Genomic DNA, 22,130 nt, shown 5'->3' on the forward strand with positions numbered 1-22,130 from the left:
GATCTCAGCTCACTGCAAGCTCCGCCTCCCAGGTTCACACCATTCTCCTGCCTCAGCCTCCCGAGTAGCTGGGACTACAGGTGCCCGCCACCTCACCCGGCTAGTTTTTTTTTTGTATTTTTTTAGTAGAGACGGGGTTTCACTGTGTTAGCTAGGATGGTCTCGATCTCCTGACCTCGTGATCCACCCATCTCGGCCTCCCAAAGTGCTGGGATTACAGGTTTGAGCTACTGCGCCCGGCCCTAATATCACAACGAAAGGAACTAGAGAAGCAAGAGCAAACACATTCAAAAGCTAGCAGAAAACAAGTAATAACTAAGAACAGAGCGGAACTGAAGGAGATGGAGACACAAAAACCCTTCAAAAAATCATTGAATCCAGGAGTTGATTTTTTGAAAAGATTAACAAGATAGACCACTAGCAAGACTAATAAAGAAGAAAAGAGAGAAGAATAAAATAGACACAATAAAAAATGATAAAGGAGATATCACCACTGATCCCACAGAAACACAAACCACCATCAGAGAATACTATGAACACCTCTACACAAAATAAAACTAGAAAATCTAGAAGAAATGGATAAATTCCTGGATACATACACCCTCCCAAGACTAAACCAGGAATAAGTCAAATCTCTGAATAGACCAATAACAGGTTCTGAAATTGATGCAGTAATGAATAGCCTACCAACCAAAAAAGCCCAGGACCAGACGGATTCACAGCCAAATTCTACCAGAGGTACAAAGAGGAGCTGGTACCATTCCTTCTGAAACTATTCCAAACAATAGAAAAAGAGGGACTCCTCCCTAACTCATTTTATGAGGCCAGCACCATCATGATACCAAAACCTGACAGAGATACAACAAAAAAAGAAAATGTCAGGACAATATTCATGATGAACAGCGATGTGAAAATCCTCAACGAAATACCGGCGGACTGAATCCAGCAGCACATCAAAAAGCTTATCCATCACGATCAAGTTGGCTTCATCCCTGGGATTGAAGGCTGGTTCAACATATGCAAATCAATAAACGTAATCCATCACATAAACAGAACCAATGTCAAAAACCGCATGATTATCTCAACAGATGCAGAAAAGGTCTTTGATAAAAGTCAACATTGTATCATGCTAGAAACTCTCAATAAACCAGGTATTGATGGAACATATCTCAATAAAAGCTATTTGTGACATATCCATAGCCAGTATCATACTGAATGAACAAAAGCTGGAATCATTCCCTTTGAAAACAGGCACAATAGGATGCCCTCTCTCACAACTCCTATTCAACATAGTATTGGAAGTTCTGGCCAGGGCAATCAGGCAACAGAAAGAAATGAAGAGTATACAAATAGGAAGAGAGGAAGTCAAATTGTCTCTGTTTGCAGATGACATAATTATATATTTAGAAAACCTCATCATTGGCCGGGCATCATAGCTCACGCCAGTAATCCCAGCACTTTGGGAGGCCTAGATGGGCAGATCACGAGGTCAGGAGATTGATACCATCCTGGCTAATATAGTGAAACCCTGTCTCTACTAAAAATACAAAAAAAATAGCTAGGCATGGTGGCACGCGCCTGTAGTCCCAGCTGCTTGGGAGACTGAGGCAGGAAAATCGCTTGAACCCGGGAGGCGGAGGTTGCAGTGATCCGAGATCACACCACTGCACTCCAGCCTGGGGGACAGAGTAAGATTCTTTCAAAAAAAAAGAAAACCCAACCCAAAACCTCCTTAAGCTGACAAGCAACTTCAGCAAAGTCTCAGGATACAAAATCAACGTGAAAAAATCATAAGCATTCCTATACACCAATAATAGGCAAGCAGAGAGCCAAATCATGAGTGAACTCCCATTCTTAATTGCTACAAAGAGAATAAAATACCTAGGAATACAACTTACAAGAAACATGAACAACCTCTTCAAGGAGAAATACAAACCACTGCTCAAGGAAATAAGAGAGGACACGAACAGGCCGGGCGCGGTGGCTCAAGCCTGTAATCCCAGCACTTTGGGAGGCCGAGACGGGCGGATCACGAGGTCAGGAGATCGAGACCATCCTGGCTAACTCGGTGAAACCCCGTCTCTACTAAAAAATACAGAAAACTAGCCGGGCGTGGTGGTGGGCGCCTGTAGTCCCAGCTACTCAGGAGGCTGAGGCAGGAGAATGGCGTGAACCCGGGAGGCGGAGCTTGCAGTAAGCGGAGATCGGGCCACTGCACTCCAGCCTGGGCGACAGAGCGAGACTCCGTCTCAAAAAAAAAAAAAAAAAAAGAGAGGACACAAACAAATGGAAAATAATTCCATGTTCCTGGATAGGAAGAGTCAATATAGTGAAAATGGCCATACTACCCAAAGTAATTTGTAGATTCAATGCTATTCCCATCAAGCTACCATTGGCTTTCTTCATAGAATTAGAAAAAAAAACTACTTTAAATTTCATATGGAACAAAATAAAGGGCCCGTATAGCCAAGATAATCACTTTTCTTAATAAGAAGGTGTACTAAGGTATGAATGTTTGTATCCTACCCAAAATTCTTATGTTGAAATCTTACCTCCTAAGGTGATAGATAATATTGGGAGATGCGCCTTTTGGGGTGGTGATTAAGTGATGAGTGGATTAATGCTCTTATGAAAGAGGCCCTAGAGAGATGCCTTGCCCCTTCTACCATGTGATGACATAGTGAGATGGCATCATCTTTGAATCAGGAAATGGTAAAACTCAGCAGATGCCAAGTCTGCTGGTGCCTCAATCTTGGACTTCTAAGGCTCCAGAACTGTAACAAATAAATTTCTGTTGTTTATAAGCTACCTAGTTCATGGTATTTCGTTATACCAGTCCAAATGGACTAAGACAAGAGGAAAAGAGGGAAAAAGTATTTTAGCAGCTGTAAGGAAAGTAACCACATTTCTTTCTTTTATCCTATAACACATCAAGGCACAGAAAAAAAATATATTAAAAAATAGTTAATTTTTTAGGTCTATTTTATTCAGTAGTTAACTTGCAAAAAGAAAATAATGATTCTTTGTAAATATTGCTGTACTAAAAACAATCAGCACCATATTAAAGGTACCATTATTTATGTTTGTTTACATGCCCACAATTTTAATGTATTTTGGTAAATTTAACTTGCCAAAGCATATAGGTACATTTAACCAATTCTAAGAAATTTATATTTATAAAGATAATTGTAATAATTCAATAAGATGATCATTTAAAGATTGATTATCTAATTTATAGGTTACTTAACACTCTTTTTTGTTCCTTTATACCAGGAGCCTTTTGATAATTTTCCTAAACAAAGATGAAGTTGGACAGGTACAATAGCATTGACCCTAACAGTTTCTTTTTCCAAGATGGTACATGGAGAGTTTAAAAGAATCAAAAGGGACATATACTTCACATCAATATAGGGTGGCTAGTAATCAGAAAAAAAGACAAAGTTCTTGCTCAAAAAGGTTAGCTTATGTCTTAGCCAAAATCAAAACATATTTTGGAACCGGCAGGTAAAAAGTATGATTTTGAAAGACGTGGGAAACATATGTTGATAAAGAATACATTAAGAGACCTTTTTAAACATTGCTTTTTAAATAGAAATGTGTGAATATAGTAACAAAGGGTCAATGGCATGACAGTAATGCTAAATGCATCACTATACAAAAGATAAGCTCCCCGGGAGGGTAGAGCACCTAATGAAATGAAAAAGAATAAAATACAGGAAATTATTATTTTTAAGTAAATAAAGGCTTTATCATCCTACCAGTCTATAAAAACACATACACAAAATTTTCCCCTATTTAGGGCTACTCTTCAGTTTCTGGTCTTAAAACATTTTGCCTTGGCTAGGACAAACTTGCCATCTAGCGACAATGACTGGTAACTACAGAATATGAAAATAGGTCCAGGGCACTCAAACATACGTGCAAGCATGATCTCAAAACTGAAATCAGCTTTTTATAAAAAAGTTCTAAGAATATTTATAGAGCATATATTATGAACTGTGGCTTGAAGATAAAGTGATGGATAAAAATTAATATGGCTCCCAAAAGTCTAGTGAAGAAGATAGATATTATTCAAATAATCACCAATTAAATGTAAAAATAACAAATATAACAACTTCTATAGCACTCTGTGCCACATTAATTCACCTGATACTCATAAACCTATGAGGTATACATATTATTAACTCTATGTTTTATATTTGAACATTGAGGAAGACAGATTAAGTAACTTCTCCTAGGTCACATAACAGAGCAGGTATATAAGTCTCAGATATTTTGACTCTTGAATCTGTGATTTAGGCACTTCTGAATATAAAACTGAAAGTCTAATAGTGTGATAAACACGAGCAAGGACACTATATGATTGGATAACTTTCATTCATTAATTTATTCATCTGTTTATTCACTCATTCAAAAAGTACTTACTGCATACCTATAACGTGCCAGGTACTACTTTTGGCAGGTGAACAAAGTAGCAAACATGACAAAAACTCTTACCTCATAGAGCTTCTAGCACACGCACGCGCGCGCACACACACACACATACACACATACATTTCTAGGCTGCTATTTTACAAGAAATTAATAAGGCAAGGTTAAGTTATTAGTGTTGGCCAGGTGAGGAGAAATGTTATTTCCAGAGATGGCATGAAAGTCCTCTCTGAGGAAAGCACATCTGCATAAAAACTGAATAAACATGAGGGATATGAGCATCTGGAAGAGGAATGTTAGAGAGATAAAGGACATTTGAAGAGATTAGTTTTTTTTTATTTTATACCCCCACTACCACTGCTGCAAGAATGACTAATGGGGAGTGCTCATGAAGCAGAGAAGTAGGACATAAGACGATAGAAGTACCAAGAAAGGCTTTATATGGCAAGAGAAGGACTGTAGGTCTTATTCTAACTGTGATGGGAAGCCAGTTACAGGTTGCAAACAGGAAAGTAATGTGATGTAATTTATGTTTTTAAAAATCACATGAGTTATTGTGAGGAAAACAGACTGTAAAGTGCCTAGAATAGAAGCAAGGAAACTAATCTAGAGTCTACTGGAACATTCCAGGTAAGAGAAAATGATGAAGACATATGATGAAATCTAAAAGTCAACCAAATTACATTTTCCAATAATTATAATAAAAGGGAAACTATATGGGTCATAACAAGCCAAAGAGTTTACTGAAAATCAAAAGAAAGGTCATATTTAGATGAGAATCAAGAAAATCATTAGTGGTGTGGCATATGTGGCATATTTGAGTATAGAAAGACAAAAATATGTGGGTGTCTTAAAGAAGTATAGTTTAGCTTCCATGTAGCATAAAGTGAATGTAAGTGTAAAACATAAAGAGTCAACTAGATGGAGGCACTTAAAGGATTCAGGAGATAAAAATTAGGCTCTGTTTTATTTTATTTCTTTACTTTCCTAAGCAGCATTCAGCCCTATAACAACTCAGTTACATGCTGGTTTTCATCTACTGTGATATATGTCTTTTTAATACCTTTGAGAGTGTTGGGCACAGAAAATGTTATTCAGGCATGATTAATAAATCTGCTCAAAGACCACCAGACTATGACACATCTATGGTCTGACAAAGGTAAGTTTATCATTTTGCAGCAGTAAAAAAAGACTACACAATTGATGGGGCATTTTGCCAAAACAGATGAAGGAAGAGCCCAGCATTCTGATTCATTTAAGAGTAAGGTGGGGTTTAAATAAAATTTAAATGAATAGTTCTTTGACAGGCTGAAAGAACAGCCTGGCTGTATTAGCATCAAGCCTGGACTAAGAAGTGGGTATAGGGTTCTCTTTCCTTGAACACTACAAAGTTAAGATGACTATGGAATCTTGTATCTGAAAAACATTATCTGCAGCTTTGCTCCTGGGTGGAAAATTAAGGCTGTTTGTCTGTGTCAAAGTACCCACATAGCTTAGCTCCTCAGGCAATAGTGGGGTGTTCCTGTCTCACTAACATAATTTCAAAAAGCAAACTTTCTGATAGTTTGTAATTTTTACAGAACAAAATTTTTCAATGCTGTCATTGGAGTTAATTAACAAAAGAAATCATTTTATGCTTTTATACCACTATAGCTTTTAATATATTGTATTAAAGTTTAATTTTAATACCTTGGTTTTGCTGTGAGTCAGGAGCATGCCTATCTCGTGACTGAATAAGGAGGAGAGCAGAGGAACTTAGAGAGTGAAGTAAGGGAGAAATTGCCATTTGGTTAGGCCACTTGGAATTTAGTACTAAGAAGTTTGAGATTTTCTGGAAAATAATTGACATCTAGACCAGCAAATCACTGTAGGAGGTAGCTGGACTCTCTATGCATATAGGCCATACCCAAGAGGTTTATCTGTTGGGGTGAATGACTCAAAGGGGTTAGAGACAGGAACTGAAGAAGAATCATAAGTGGTCAACCAGCAAGTATATTACTGATATCATGAAACTATATGGCATAAATGCTACAGGGCCCTCAAAAGGACAACCTACAGTGAGCTGCCTTGGTAGGACATCAACAGCAAAGACAGAACTACTTTTCCTAGTGGATTCTAAAGCAGAAACACAAAGAGATGAAGAAAATGAAAGAAAAGACTACATCACCTTCCCCACCATAAGTTCCCTGAGCTTAGAGAAGGGTGTATATTTAGAAGTGAGATTAGTATTAAAAACTGAACTGGAAGTGAATCTTAATTATAAATAATAGATTGTTTTAAAATAAAAATAAATAGGAATGCCAAGGGTGACTGCAGAGGAAGGAGATCCAATAAAGCATGGTGAAGTTGTAAAATAAAAAGTTTGTCTTCGGATTTTCTTTTGGTAGCCCTGTTAGCTGAAAGATTCAGCTAATTCAACCTTTCAGCATCTGTATACAGCATCTGTATACAGATGCTTTTATTTCTATAAGATAGATTTGAAAAGCAGAATTACTGGATCAAAAAGTATATTAACATTTACCCAAATAAATACTAAGATTTACTTTTCTAAATGCCTGTGACAGACATTTGCCCTCAGGTGCACACCAATATTAAATTTTATAGCTATGTATAATGTTTTCCAGTTTGAGAATTGAGAAATGGTATATTCTTGTGGGTCTAATTGGCATTCCCATTACCACTAGTAAGGTTAAACACTTTTCCATATGGTAATGGGCCATTCAGGTTTCCTTTTTGTAAAAACACCTGTTTATATTCTTTAAACATATTTGTCTATTAATTTGTCTTTCTTTTTCCAATTTTTTGGTAATAGCTGTATTTTCTGATACTTCAGCATTTGTCTGTAATTTAGTTTTTACCTGACAGAAGATAACCTAGCATTGTCATGTTACAGAAAAACAACTACTTACGCCAGTACCATTTATCAGCTGAAACACTTTCTCTAGGCATCTTCTGAAATGTTTAGTACATTTTAATTTTTTGATTGACTAATGTATTTTCATGCTGCTGATAAAGACATACCTGATACTGGGAAGAAAAAGAGGTTTAACGGACTTACAGTTCCTCATAGCTGGGGAGTCCCCACAATCATAGCGGAAAGCAAAGAGGAGCAAGTCATATCTTACATGGATCATGGATGGCAGCAGGCAAAGTGAGAGTGCTTGTGCAGGGAAACTCTTTTTTAAAAATCATCAGATCTCATGAGACTTATTCACTATCACAAGAACAGCATGGGAAAAACTCACCTCCATGATTCCATTACCTCCCACCGGGTTCCTCCCACAAAATGTGGGAATTGTGGGAGTTACAATTCAAGATGAGATTTGGGTGAGGACACAGCCAAACCATATCAACTAATAAATACTTAAATGTATCAGGTGAACCCACTCCTGATGGTTACATGGGTTCTTTTCTATTTCTTAAGTGACTCAGCTGGGTTGAGAAAGGGAAAGAGCACAAGAGAGAGAAATTTAAAGCTGGGTGTCCGGGGGAGACGTCACATGTCAGCAGGATCCGTGATGTTCCCCGAGTCATAAAACCAGCAAGTTTTTATTAGTGATTTTCAAAAGGGGAGGGAGTGCACAAATAGGGTGTAGGTCACAGAGATCACATACTTCAAAAGGTAATAAAATATCACAAAGCAAATGGAGGCAGGGCGAGATCACAGGACCACTGGATGGGGCAAAATTAAAATTGCTAATGAAGTTTCCGGCACACATTGTCATTGATAACATCTTACCAGGAAACAGAGTTTGAGAGCAGACAACCTGTCTGACAAAAATTTATTAGGTGGAAATTTTCCTCGTCCTAATAAGCCTGGGAGCGCTACAGGAGACTGGGGCTTATTTCATCCCTTCGACTTCAACCGTAAAAGGCGGCCCGCCTTAAGGGGGCCATCTATAAACATACCCTCAGGGCGCATTCTCTTTCTCAGGGATGTTCCTTGCTGAGAAAAAGAAGTCAGCAATATTTCTATTTGCTTTTGAAAGAGGAGAAATATGACTCTGTTCTGTCTGGCTCACCGGTGGCCAGAAGTGTTATCTCTGGTGTTCCCTGAACATTGCTGTTATCCTGTTCTTTTTTTGAGATGCCCAGATTTCATATTTTCAAACACATATGCTATACAAACAATTTGTGCAGTTAACACAATCATCACAGGGTCCTGAGGCAACACATATCCTCCTTAGCTTATGAAGAAGATGATGGAATTAAGAGATTAAAGTAAAGACAGGCATAGGAAATCACAAGAGTATTGACTGAGGAAGTGATAAGTGTCCATGAAATCTTCACAATTTATGTTCAGAGACTGCAGTAAATACAGGTGTAAGAAATTATAAAAGTATTAATTTGGGGAACTAATAAATGTCCATGAAATCGTCACAATTTATGTTCTTCTGCCGGTACCTCTGTTCAGCCGGTACCTCTGTTCAGGGTCCCTGACTTCCCACAACATGAATGTATAGGTTTATATTAAGAAAAATAGCCTTCCAGGTTGCATACATTAAAAAAAAAAAAAGTGCTATCCAAATGGATTCCAAATTATAAATGGAGTTAAGAAAGTATTTTAGAACAGGAATATTTTTTGGGTGCTATTTCTCTATCTTCTCTAGGTTCCATCTCAGAACAGCAGATACAAGCAAGTTATATTCCAGTAGAAAAGGCTGATTACCCCTGCAATAGTCAAAAGTTCACATAAATCCTGCCTCTGTTCACTTGTTATTTAAAGGAAGAGACTAAGTCTACAAATCCACATATTATCTAATCTATCAATAAATAACAAAAATAGTATTGACATTTTAACTTTCTGATCATTTTGCCTAGGAATCTTTAGATTGGTTTCCTAAAGTCATCATGCAAACTGCTGAATATGTAATCCCTGTTTGTCAGCAGTGTTTTTTATTTTCTTGATAATAACATTAATTTATTCACTGATACATGTTTTAAAACATAAGTCAAATATTCATTAATACATATTTCAACATTCAATGATCATCAATCTATTTGTAAGGTACTTCATTAATGCTTGGAGGATATAAAGATGAATATAGAAATTCTTGTCTTCAAGGAGCTTATTAGTAATAATGAAATTATGTATACAATTATTTATAATAAAGTATATTTATGATAACTTTTATAGCAGAGGTGAAAAGTATTACAATAACAAATGGAATGAAGACATGAATTCTACCTTGGGAAAAAAGAAAAGACTTTGATGATGGTTGTTTTAAGTTACCAAGTAATTGGATGGCTTATTACACAGTGACAACAAAAACACTGAAAAATCTAGTGTTCAGTTTTGTTGTTGCTGTTTTTGTTTGTTTGCAGTATGGCAAGAGAAAAGAGGAGGCAGCGATGGTGTTGATTGACAATGAAGAATTTAATGAGAAAGTCACATTTGAGCATCTGCAGAAAGTCAGGGAACTAAGCATGCAGATATCTGTAGGAAAAGCATCCTTGAACGAGACAATGGCAAAGGCAAAAGTCTTAGTTATGGGTCTGAAGTGTTCAAGCACAGCCAGAAGGTCAGTGTGTTTACAGTAGAGGGAAGGAAGAAGGGAAGAATAGATCAAGTCATAAAAATAATATACTGGAGGAGTCAGATCATGGAAATTTTCACAGATCAAAAGAACTTCAGCATTTACTCTAAATGAGGGGAAAAGTTACTGCAGAGTTTTGAAGATTTAACAGAATCACTCTAGCTTCTGTGATAAAAATACATGGAAGAAGCAATATATTTTTAATCATGTTAGAATGGACTTCGCATGGTAAAAATTAATCCTGTTATCAATACCTTTAACAGAAAAAAGTTATTTACTTCTTTGATGCAAAGTTTGGTGGGAGTGAAGTGATTCTGCGGGGAGCTATCATTGATGTGGTGAGTTAGTATTCTAGGCTATGTTTAGCTTGAGGTTATACCACCTCAATATGTGGCCTACATGATCACTGTTTTCACATCCAATCTTTCATGCGATACTCTGGAATTGACACATGTCGCTTTAATTAACACCCCATCTACCAAAATGAATCATATAGTCCCAAATAACAATAAGAGAGTTGGGAAATGTAAAGGAATATATGGAATAATTGTTGAGTCTTACTGTGTTGTCCAGGACAGCAAGGGCAAAAGTAGGAGACCAGTCATGAGGCTATGACAATATTCCATATAGATCATGGCTGCTTGGACAAGGATGGTAGAAATAGTGGGGGCAGTGAAAAATGGTCAAATTTTGAATATAATTTGAAGGTAAGATAAAGGGAATTTGCGGAATGTCAAGGCATGAGATATAAAAGATACAGAGGAGTCACAGGTAACTGAGATAGGAAAAACTGAAAGAAAATTTTTGAATACTATCAAGAGCTCAGTTTTAGGCCTCTTAGTTTTGAGATGCTTATTATATAACATTGAGAAAATGTCAAGTAAGCAGTTCAATATATGGACTCGGAGTTTAGAGACGAGGTTCAGGCTGAAGATATGATTTGGTAGTCATCAATGTATGGCTCTTAAAGCCATAAAACTGAATGAGATGACCTCAGGTAGGGCAAAAAGAAAGATTAAGCATGGGAAATTCCAACCTTTGGAAGTCAAGGAGATGAAGAGCAATCAGCAAAAGAAACAAAGAGAGCGATCAGAATGATAGGAGAAAAACTTGGCAAGTATGGTCCTCAGTAAGCCAAATGAAGCGAGTTTGGTTTATTGGTTGTTTGTAGGGTGTTGTTTGTTTCTACAGCAGAGTAAACAACTGTGTTTAGTGAGCAATGCTTATAGATCAAGAAGGATAAGATCTAAGAAATGACCACTGGATTTAGCAGTGTGTAGAGGTCACGGATGACTTCAAGAAGGGCAATTTCAGAAAAACAACTGGGATACAAATCTGATTGAAATATTCTAAACAGAATATGGGAGAAGAAAATTGGAGACAATGAATACAAACCACCATTTCCAAGAGTTTTGCTATTAACAGAAAGAAATCAAATGGTAGTCAAAGAGGAAATTGAAGAGAATTTTTAAAAATTATTTTATTTGCTTTTGGTTTTTTAAACAAAAGGTAAATAATCATATTTGTATATACTGATGAGAAAGGCTCAGTAAAGTACATGAAAGGCAGGAGATTTACTTCCCGAGAGAGGTTAGCTTAACCAAGACTCACAGACACAGTTAGGTTTAATAGACATGGGAAACCTCTATTATTTGGTTCATTTTTATTTCCCCAATGAGATTATGAAGCAAGGTCACCATTTAAGAATAAAAGTGGGGGCTGGGTACGGTGGCTCACGCCCGTAATCCCAGCACTTTGGGAGGCCGAGGTGGGCGGATCACGAGGTCAGGAGATCGAGACCATCCTGGATAACACAGTGAAACCATGTATCTATAAATAAATAAATAGCCAGGCATGGTGGCAAGCGCCTGTACTCCCAGGTACTCAGGAGGCTGAGGCAGGAGAATGGAGTGAACCCGGGAGGCGGAGCTTGCAGTGAGCCGAGATCGCACCACTGCACTCCAGCCTGGGCGACAGAGCAAGAGTCTGTCTCAAAAAAAAAAAAAAAAAAAAAGGGAAGGATTCAAGGTGACAGGAAATAGGAGAAAGCATGGAGTCAAAGATTTACTGGAGTAAAGCAGGAGAGAAAGTGAGCTTGAACAGTAGGAGAAGTGGTGCGTTTTGGAAATCAAGGGAAGAATAGTGTCTCAACGAAGAAGTGGTCAGGTATGCCAAGCATTGCTGAAAAGCTAAAATGAGAACTGAAAAGGCCTACTGGATTTAGTAACTGGGAGGTAACTAGTGACCCTAAAAAGAACTACCCTGTGGACTGATGGGATCAGAAGTCAGGTAGGAGCACACTTTGGAGTGCATGGGAGATGAAGAAATAAGAATAATTATGTCTCTCTCTTTAGAAGCTTGGCTGTGGAGGGTGAGGGGAATGCTTCTGGCAAGAAGCCAGGACAAATACTGGGATCAACCCTTCTCCCTACTGTGGTTCTCCAACGCATGCCAGAGATAGGACCCTATCTTCATGTGGATAGGGTTTTCCTGTCTTCATGTGGAAAAATAGGGAGTTTGGGGGTAAACGGTAAGATGTAATAGGGAAGTACAAATAGCCACGTGGTCAAGTGAGGAAAATTAGGGACACAAACCAAAGGAAGTAAAAAAGGTATTTCTGTCTGAGAAGGTACTCAGTGACATGCAGGAAGATGAAGATGAAAATGAATCCAAGAAAACCACCACATTAGCGGGGACCTCCATCAACACACACAACCCCTGAGAACAAGAATGAGAGAAAGAATCAACAATTGCTCAGTGAAGTCAGACACGCCCAAGCTCCAGTACTTTTCCCTCCTCCCATTCCCCAACATAGAAAAATTAAGGCTGAAAATGAGTTAAATTCATGGTTCTCAAACTGTGCTAAGGTGCTCCAGCTACCCTTGCCACCTTATAGAGGTACTATGGGATATTTTAAATATTTGAGGAAACATAGCAATACTCACTGTTTACCAGACACTACCTGAACTACCAGCTTGAGATGTTTCTCAGTTTGAACATTAGATACTGTTTAATTCCTTTTAAGAATGTCATGTCTTTGAAAAGCTGGGTTTTCGGCTGCTGCTCTTATATAAAACATTTGGAAGGCCAAGGTGGGTGGATCATGAGACTATCCTGGCTAACACGGTGGTTTTCTTGGAAAACCGGAGTAGAATAGGAAATAAGGTGGCATCAAGGGGTGCTAGAAAAAACTGCTGAGACAATAAAGGCACCAATAACTGAAAAAGTTTGGGAACTTCTGGGCTAGACAAAGAGAAGCGAATGAGAAAGGTGCTTCTCAGGTACGACCACACACACCTACACTCAGATACAGAAAAGATTAAAGTGTACTACATATTCCTGCAATCCTTTAGGTCAAGCCTGATATGAGGGGAGTGTAAGAGGAGACACCTTAATGGAGTTTGAACTTGACATCTCAAACCAACTGTACTGATAGCAACTGGACGTGACTAGAAAATTATGACCTCTACCTGACACATTGTCATGGAAAGGATAAGGTAGATTTCATTTAGTACAACTAAAAGCAATTAAGTGGAGAGAAAATAAAATTCTGTCATGTAACTATTCCACTCAGTCATGATACCTGAATTACTGTAGATAATGACCATTAAACTCTGATAGCCCCTGTAGTAATTCCTAACTGTAGGAGGCAGTGGTGAATATAAAAGTGAATTCCTTCATGCATTCATTCATTGAATAGATATTTACAGAATGTGCACTATATGTGGAACATTTTACTAAACATAAGAGTCACAGGGAGGATGTGAGGGTGATTTTGCTATGGTACCTGTCATCAACTAATCCCAACAGTTGATTTGGCTTATCTGGCTAACTAGCTGGGTTCCCCTTCCTTCCTAACTGCCCCATATATGTCTCTTCCAAAGCTGCACACTCTGCTGAGGAGGATGACTTTCCCCAATAGAGGAGGATGATTCTTCCGTAAGGGCATAAGCGTAGCAGTGCTCCCTTGCTAGAAGCGCCAAACAAGTCCTCAAAGGACACACACAAAAAGTCAGTGAAGGACAGTGTTTAAAACAGCATGACCACTCCAATCAGTTTATATCACTACCCTATTTTTTCCAAAGCATTTATTATTCTCTGAAAGAACTTTATTTACATGTTTATTCTGTCTTAATTTTAGAAAGTAAGCATTGAGAGGGCAGGAATTGTCTTGTTCTTCTTCCTCGCCTCAACTTCTCAACATCTGCATGTCCCATGACGCTGTTCTGGGCACTATTCTATCTATACCCTTTGTCATTCTTTGGATATAAATAGGTTGATGCCATACCTAGTGGTGACCTTTCACAAGAATGCCAAACATACACATTCAACTTCCTACTTGAAACAGGGATACTGAATAGATACCTTAAACTTAATATATGTTCCTCTATTTCCAAGGTCCCACTACAGTTTCTAACCTACTTACACTTGGTCAATCTTTTCACATTCAGTAAATGGTATCATCATCTACAGATGGATAATATGGAGCTCAAGCCAAAAATCCAGAATTCATCCTTGCTTACTGTTCTTCGTCTGCAAGTTCCTATCAATTCTACTTCTAAAACATATATCAATTCCAGTTCCTTCTCTACATGTCCACTTTCACCAAACTATTTCTGGCAGTGTTTTCTCCAGACTTCTACAGTAGTCCAATGGGCCTTTCCGCTTCTATTTCTCGCGTTGCAACCAGAGAAATTTTCATACCTAAACTTTGAGTCTCACTCCTCAACACACACCTATTTAAAGAATTTGTCAGTTTCTAAATGTTCTTCAAATAAATAGGGCTCCTAACAAACCTACAGCGTCTACATGGTCTGGCTCTGCCTATCTGGTATTTTGGTGTGTGTGTGTGGGGGAAGGTTCTTCTCATGTTTGTCTTCTAAGTTTTCATTAGTATCTGTCCCTCTCCTTCTCCCCAACCAATGCTGGATGACAGCAGACCATTGGTATACAGCTTACTGCTGTATCTCTAACATTTATTTAAGTGGCAAAAAGAGCTGTAAGAGGAACTCTGGTTCTCCAGCCTGTAGCAGCTACATCTAGAATAAAACCTCGCTTTAGAATTCTCAACAACCTCTCTGTATGGGGTGAGGGGTACATTTCTGACCCTCCGGGGATGATCTCTACCTTACTCCATTCAGAATCTAGGCAGAACGGTGGATTAGAATGTAGACCCCAAGTCAGAACACCAAAGGTCAAATCCTAGTTCTTCCATTTTATAGCTGTGTGACTTAACCTCTTTGTACATCAGTGTTCTCAGCTGTAAAATAAGGAGAAAAGTACCTACACCTACACCTACACACACACACACACACACATTATAATTTATTACGCGACCTCTTTCTAGAGGCTGCCATTTCTGTGAAATGAACCCTGGCAGGTGCCTATCCCTCGGCTAAATGCCTACTGATTCAAGAAAAAAGTCTCAACTTTTTGCCCTTTAAACTGAGTTATCCTCCCCATGGTGTCTAATAAGTTGACTGAAGAACTGGCTATCTTTAGATTTTACCATCGAAAGACTTTAAGAACATACCCAGTATTTCCACACCCAAGTTGTCCTACTTGATATCCAGGCCAATTCACTTTCCCAAGGCCAGGGATTAACAGCCGCGCGGGCAGCTTCTGACAGCACTCGCCGCGGCGCCCCTCCTTGCGCCCCGCCCCGCCCCGCCCCGTGACTGGCCCAGCCCGCACATGCGCAGTCGTGAGTCCTCGTGTCCTTGAGCATTCAGCTTCTTTCCCTCAAGTAGGTTCCTTCTTCGATTGACAACTTGTGGTAACCCTCGCACTTCTCTGGGCCAATTTTCGCTTGTAAGTCTTTCCGGAGCTACCTGGAATTTAAATCATTTTGCTTTACTGTCATTAGCACCGCGCCCTTCCCCCAGTCTCCGAAGGGTTGCGGCTTTTCCGTGGCGCAGTTCTCGCGAGAAGGTAACTTTCTGTCTCGGTATTTCCTGGTTTCCAGAATCCTTAGCGCGAGGCGGAAAAAATATCCCAGCTTGTGTTGATGCTGCGATTTTGACTGAGACTTCTTCCCACGATTTCTGTTTTGCTTCTCCAAGGAAAATGGCAGCTCCGGAGCAGCCGCTTGCGATATCAAGGGGATGCACGAGCTCCTCCTCGCTTTCCCCGCCTCGGGGCGACCGAACCCTTCTGGTCAGGCACCTGCCGGCTGAGCTTACCGCTGAGGAGAAAGAGGACTTGCTGAAGTACTTCGGTGCGCAGTCCGTGCGCGTCCTGTCAGATAAGGGGCGACTGGTAAGGGCGCGCCCCGCCGGAGTCTCCCGGGAAGGCCTCTGGCAAGCGACCGGGGAGGGGGAGCGCTGACAGGAGTAAGGCGGAAACGAGTGGGGAAGATGCACTTGTGTGATGGGAGCTCCCCCATCGTACCTCTTTTGTATCAAAATATCTGCTCTGCGAAGTGGAGTTTTAATCGGCTTGAGTCTGTATTAGTCATAGCACTGCAGAAAAGGGCAATGGTGAACGACAAAGTAGAAGAATGGAAATTAGCTTAGTTATATTGAGTTTTCAGATCCATCCTGAGAGCCTCACAACTTTTTTGAATTTGGGGTTATTGCTTCTGGACTCAGCGTATTCTTACAAATGTGCATCAAGGGATTTTTAAAAGTCCTAGTTCATTTATAAGCCAATGTTAAATCGTTCATCAAAATAGAAAAGAAGCTGCATTGGTGACTTGAGTAAATTAAATGCAGAATTTCAACTAGAAAAAGAGGCTTTTCATAAAAATTTCCCGATGGCATCTTTTGGGGAACAATTTTTTAGGGCTGTTAAAAGTACCAATGTAGGAATTTACACAATTACTTTGTTTTGCTTTATATCCAAAGATGTTTTGATTTCTCTTCATTAAAATAGGAATAGCGATGGGGCAAGACATCAGTGGTTTTAAAGTTTCCGCAGGTGATTTTAGTGTTAATGTGCAGCCCATGCTGAGAGTTACTGAATTATAAGAAAGGCCAATTTTGATCAGTTTAAGTGTCATTTATACCCTCAATTAAAAAAAAAAAAAAATATGGCTCAATTTAAGTACGTTAGGTCATCGTGGATCAGATTAGACAAAATTAGAGTGTGCGATATAATTATTAAAGTAACTTTTAATAAGCATTGACCAGAGCTCTTCCTTAGCGTAGTGTTTCTTTTACTCTTGACTTGTGTTGCTTTTCTCATGGTTTTTAAAATCTTTTATGTTTAAAAATATGCTTCTCCCATTGAACATTATTACGAAGATAAAGCACAAAGGAAATATGCACCTTGAAGAACGATTTCTCTGTTGGTGAATGTTTTTATACTGTGCATTGTTATGTATAGAGGAAAAGTTTAAAATCTTTAGGTCTGTCATAAATGAAGGAAATACATTTTTAGTTGGTTAAAAGTGACCCTCTGTGTGGAAGAGGTCTTTAAACTTTTGGTCTTTTGAACTATTTGCGTGTGTAAAACATGTGTCTTTATATGATAGAGGTTGCATAGCTTTCATCTCAAGTCTGACTCAAAAAATGTTGAAAACCACTGGACTGAAATTAGTAATCAGTTAAATGGTCTTGATTTTTCATACTTTCCCATGATTTTATTAACATGTCACATTACTCCACTGGTAAAATGTCAGATTTCTTTATGAGAAACTGAAATTATATTGGAAGTAATTTGTACCTTAACTCTGTTTCAGAAACATACAGCTTTTGCCACATTCCCTAATGAAAAAGCAGCTATAAAGGTATGACTTTTTCTTGACTATTAAAGTTGTCAAAAGTATCCTCTTATCCAGTCTTGGTTCAGATAATGTTAAACTGTGGTTTTTAAGAAGCAAAAGCGTTTGTATTCCAACAGTTTCCCCAACAGACTACATTTGATTTGTTAGTTGGTGGATATTGCCCAGTCCTTTAGTAGATTATCTATAAACCAAAGCTAACTGCATATGTAATTAAAGTAACAATTTCTCAATGATTTAGATTGATTAATATCTCTAACTGTTACAAGGTAAGATGTTTCAAGTGTTAAAAGGAGAATATACATTTCTTTAAAGTTCCAGGGAATCATTCACAAAGGAGGTGATCTTTTAGCTAGAAGTCTAATGATAATTGTATTTTTTCAGAAGGAAACAAGGGGAGATGGGCCTTCGGGGCTTGGGGAACACCAAATAAAGCTGTGAGGTGTTGCAAGTTATAAGTGGAGCAGGAGCTAAGGGTTGAGATGGAAATGGGACTTGAAAAATAGATTGAGTCTGGGAGAGAGGTATTGAGTTTGTTTTAGTAGGTGTGCACTTGATACTTTTGAGCTGGCTCATAATATAATCAGGCCTGTGAAAGATATCTGGTATAGTTCATATCATGGATTGGAGGCACAGAATTATTAGAGGTAGGAGACCAAATGGAAGGCCGTTATAATGGCCAAGGCAAGAATAAAGAAGACGACAATAAGAAGACAAAGGGGGAAGTAGATATATACTCAGTAGAGATTGAGTTTGTAGGTTTTATAATATAGGAGTTGAGAGAGACGGGTTCAGGATATTTGTATTGAGGATTGAGTTATTTGGGTTGTTATATTAGCTGACATGAGGATCCAGAGAATGTTTACAAAAGTATATGAGGAATTCACATGTCATCTATTAACTTGGAGGGGTCACTGGGCTACTTTTGTGGAAATACTTAAAAATATTAGTCTAGAGCTGAGGCAAGGTGAAGAATGGAAAGATTCTTCAGCCATGTGAATAGATATGATTGCCCAAAGGATAATAAGCTAGGAGAGAAGAATGGGAAGGAGCAGTTAAAGTAGGAGAACTAGAAAGGAAATTATCACTGATGCAAAGAGAAGTATGTTTTAAGAAGATGAAATCCTGTGATGATGCAAAATGAGGAATGAACACATCTATTAAAGTCTTTTTGCCGTGAAACAATAGAAATGACCCAGATTCTCATTGGTAAAAGGAAGGGAAGCCTTAAATCACATTATGTCCATATACTGTACTGCAGCTGTCTGCGAATGATATCAGATGGTATGTGTTAATACAGAATGATAGCCCAGATAGAGTACATGAATAAAATTGCGAAAGATTAGGTATGAGGTAACCTCAGATTTTTTGAAACGAATAGTATACATGTTAGCATATGCACAGGAAAAAAATACGACAGAACTATACACCACAATGTTAAAAACATCTTTCTCTGAGAGTAGGATTACAGAGGGCTTTCATATTATATTAATATGTACTTTTATAATGATAGGTAATTTTTTTTTTCAGAAAAAAAGTCTTTTTAAAAAGATAGCATATTACATTATAAATAAAGTATGGGAATGAAAACTCATTGTTTTAGGGTCAAAAATAACTTGGAGGAGAGCACATGGAGCCAGTCATTGTCTTTGAAAATGTTTGTAGTGAAAGGAAGCAGTAAGAGGTTAATGGCAGTATTGATAGGGCTTTTAGGCTAGAGAACATTTGGCCTTATTGGAAAGTGATAGATTAAGAAACAAAGGAAGAAATGTTCAAGAATAGAGTAAGTAGCCAAGTTAGGTAGGAGGAGTTAACATTAAAAGTGAAAAGCCATAAATCTTTGAGAATAAGAACTTACGTGATATCCATTTTGAGAGGAAGAAAGTTGGAGTAAGTCAGATTAGATGACCTTCATTTCAGATAATCAAGCTTCACTGTTAATGAATAGGTCTAACATTCATTTAGGGTCTTGAAAATTATTGAAGCATTTTAAAACTAACTTTGTATGACGATGTAAGGCAGGAATCCTCAAACCCCGGGACACGAACTGGTACCCAGCCACAGCCTGGTACCCAACCATGCCCTGTTAGAAGCTGGGCCGCACAGCAGGAGGTGACTGGCAAGCTAAGGAAGCTTTATCTCTGTTCACAGCCTCTCCCCATGGCTGCCTGAGCTCCACCTCCAATCAGATCAGCAGTGCCTTGGCCACTATTGTGATCTGCACATGCAAGGGATCTAGGCTGCACTCTCAATGAGAATCTGACTAATGCCTTATGGTCCAAGGTCAATCAGTTTCATCTCGAAACTATCTCCCCACCCCCTACCCCGGCCTGTGGAAAAATTGTCTTATCACAAAATCGGTCCCTGGTTAAGTCTTGTAGTTTCATGTGTTTCAAAACTATTAAGTGCCTACTATGTGCTAGATGCTGTTTTAGGTTTTGGGATTATATGTGAACAAAAACAAAGATGATTATAGTTTGTAGTCTCAAAAGGGGAGACAAAATAATCTTTAATATTTTAGAGGACAATAAATGCTATGGAAAAAGGACAAGTAGAGCAATAAGATCGGGAGTGTTAAGTGGGGAGAGGTCAGGCTGTAGTTAGGGTTATATTTGAACAACAATTTGAAGGATGCGAAGGGACTTAGCTAATGAAATTTCTGGGAGAAGTATGTTTGAATTAGAGGAACAGCTGGATCAGGGGCTCTAGGATGTGACCATGCCTGTCATGTTGTTCAAGGAAACCACTGTGACTGGAGCATACATAGTGGGAGTGATCATTGGATTTGAAGTCAGAGAAGTCATAGAATCTATATTATGTAGATTATAGTAAGGAATTTAGATTACTGTCAGTAAAATAGGGAGCCATTGGAACAAGGGGTGACCTGATCTGACATATTTCAAAAGATTGCTTTCTCTGTTGTGACTAGACTGAAGGGAGGGAAAGGTAGAAACAGGGAAATCCTTTAAAATGTTGTGGTAATTCAGTCCAGGATTGATGGTTGCCTTGACCACAATGGTAGTGGTTAGCGGTGATTAGATTCTTTATATAGTTTGAAGATAGAAGCAAGGATTTCTTATTGTATTTATTCCAGTAGGTTTTGGGGGAACAGGTGGTGTTTAGTTACATGCATAAGTTCTTTAGTCATGATTTCTGAGATTTTGATGTACCTGTCACCCAAGCAATATACACTATGCCCATTGTGAAGTCTTTTATCCCTCACCCCCACCCCCCACACTTTCTCCTGAGTCCCCAAAGTCCATTGTATCATTCTTATGCCTTTAGGTCCTCATAGCTTAGCTCCTGCTTAGGAGTGAGAACATTCGATGTTTGGTTTTCCATTCCTGAGTTACTTCACTTAGAATAATGGTCTCTCATTCCATCTAGGTTGCTACAAATGCCATTATTTTGTTCCTTTTTATGGCTGAGTAATATTCCATGTTTCATCTCTCTCTCTCTCTCTCTCTCTCTCTCTCTCTCTCTCTCACAACTTCTTTATCCACTCATTGATTGATGGACATTTGGGCTGGTTCCGTATTTTTGCAGTTGCAAATTGTGCTGCTATAAACATGCATGTGCAACTATTTTTTTTGTATAATGACTTATTGTCCTCTGGGTAGATACTCAGTAGCTGGATCAAATGGTAGGTCTACTTTTAGTTCTTTAAGGAGTCTCCACACTATTTTTCATACTTACTGTACTAGTGTACATTCTCATCAGCAGTGTGGAAGTCCCTTTTACCACATTTCTACCAACATCTATTTTGTCTTGATTTTTTCATTATGACCATTATTGCAGGAGTAAGGAGGTATTGCTTCATGATTTTGATTTGCGTTTCCCTGATCATTAGTGATGCTGAGCATTTTTCATGTTTGCCGGCCATTTGTATGTCTTATTTTGAGAATTGTCTATTCATGTCCTTAGCCCATGGGCTTGTTTTTTTTTTCTTGCTGATTCATTTGGATTCCTTGTAGATTCTGGATATTAGCCTTTTTTTGGATGTATGGATTCCAAATATTTTCTCCCACTCTGTGGGTTGTCTGTTTGTTGATTGTTTCTTTTGCTGTGTGGAAGCTTTTTAGTTTAATTAAGTCCCATCTGTTTATCTTTGTTTCTGTTGCATTTGCTTTTGGGTTCTTGGTCCTGACGTCTTTGCCTAAGCCAATGTCTAAAAGGGTTTTTCCGATGTTATCTTCTAGAATTTTTATGGTTTCAGGTCTTAGATTTAAGTCCTTGATCCATCTTGAGCTGATTTTTGTATAAGGTGAGAGATGAGGATCTAGTTTCATTCTTCTACATGCGGCTTGCCAATTATCCCAGCACCATTTGTTGAATAAGGTGTCTTTTCCCCACTTTATGTTTTTGTTTGCTTTGTGGAAGATCAGTTTCCTGTAAGCATTTGGGTTTATTTCTGGGTTCTGTATTCTGTTCCATTGGTC

General features: G+C 38.5%; 1 protein-coding gene across 6 annotated transcripts in view; it reads left to right on the forward strand.

The window, feature by feature from the left end:
* The first annotated feature begins 15,666 nt into the window (after positions 1–15,666).
* The window catches only part of RNPC3 (RNA binding region (RNP1, RRM) containing 3), a 31,520-nt gene continuing 25,056 nt past the window's right edge, over positions 15,667–22,130 (forward strand). For 4 of the 6 annotated variants that reach the window (XM_030935413.1, XM_010372579.2, XM_030935418.1 and 1 more), the window contains exons 1-3: positions 15,676–15,779; positions 15,934–16,226; positions 17,650–17,697. In XM_030935413.1, the coding sequence (XP_030791273.1) occupies positions 16,035–16,226; positions 17,650–17,697 (240 nt within the window). In that variant the 5' untranslated portion in view covers positions 15,676–15,779; positions 15,934–16,034. Of the gene's footprint in view, positions 15,900–15,933; positions 16,227–17,649; positions 17,698–22,130 lie in introns of all 6 variants that reach the window. The other 2 variants (XM_030935415.1, XM_030935416.1) reach the window with 2 other exon arrangements.

This window comes from Rhinopithecus roxellana, chromosome 8 (assembly GCF_007565055.1).
Source record: "Rhinopithecus roxellana isolate Shanxi Qingling chromosome 8, ASM756505v1, whole genome shotgun sequence".
In the NCBI taxonomy this organism is placed as follows: Eukaryota; Metazoa; Chordata; class Mammalia; order Primates; family Cercopithecidae; genus Rhinopithecus; species Rhinopithecus roxellana.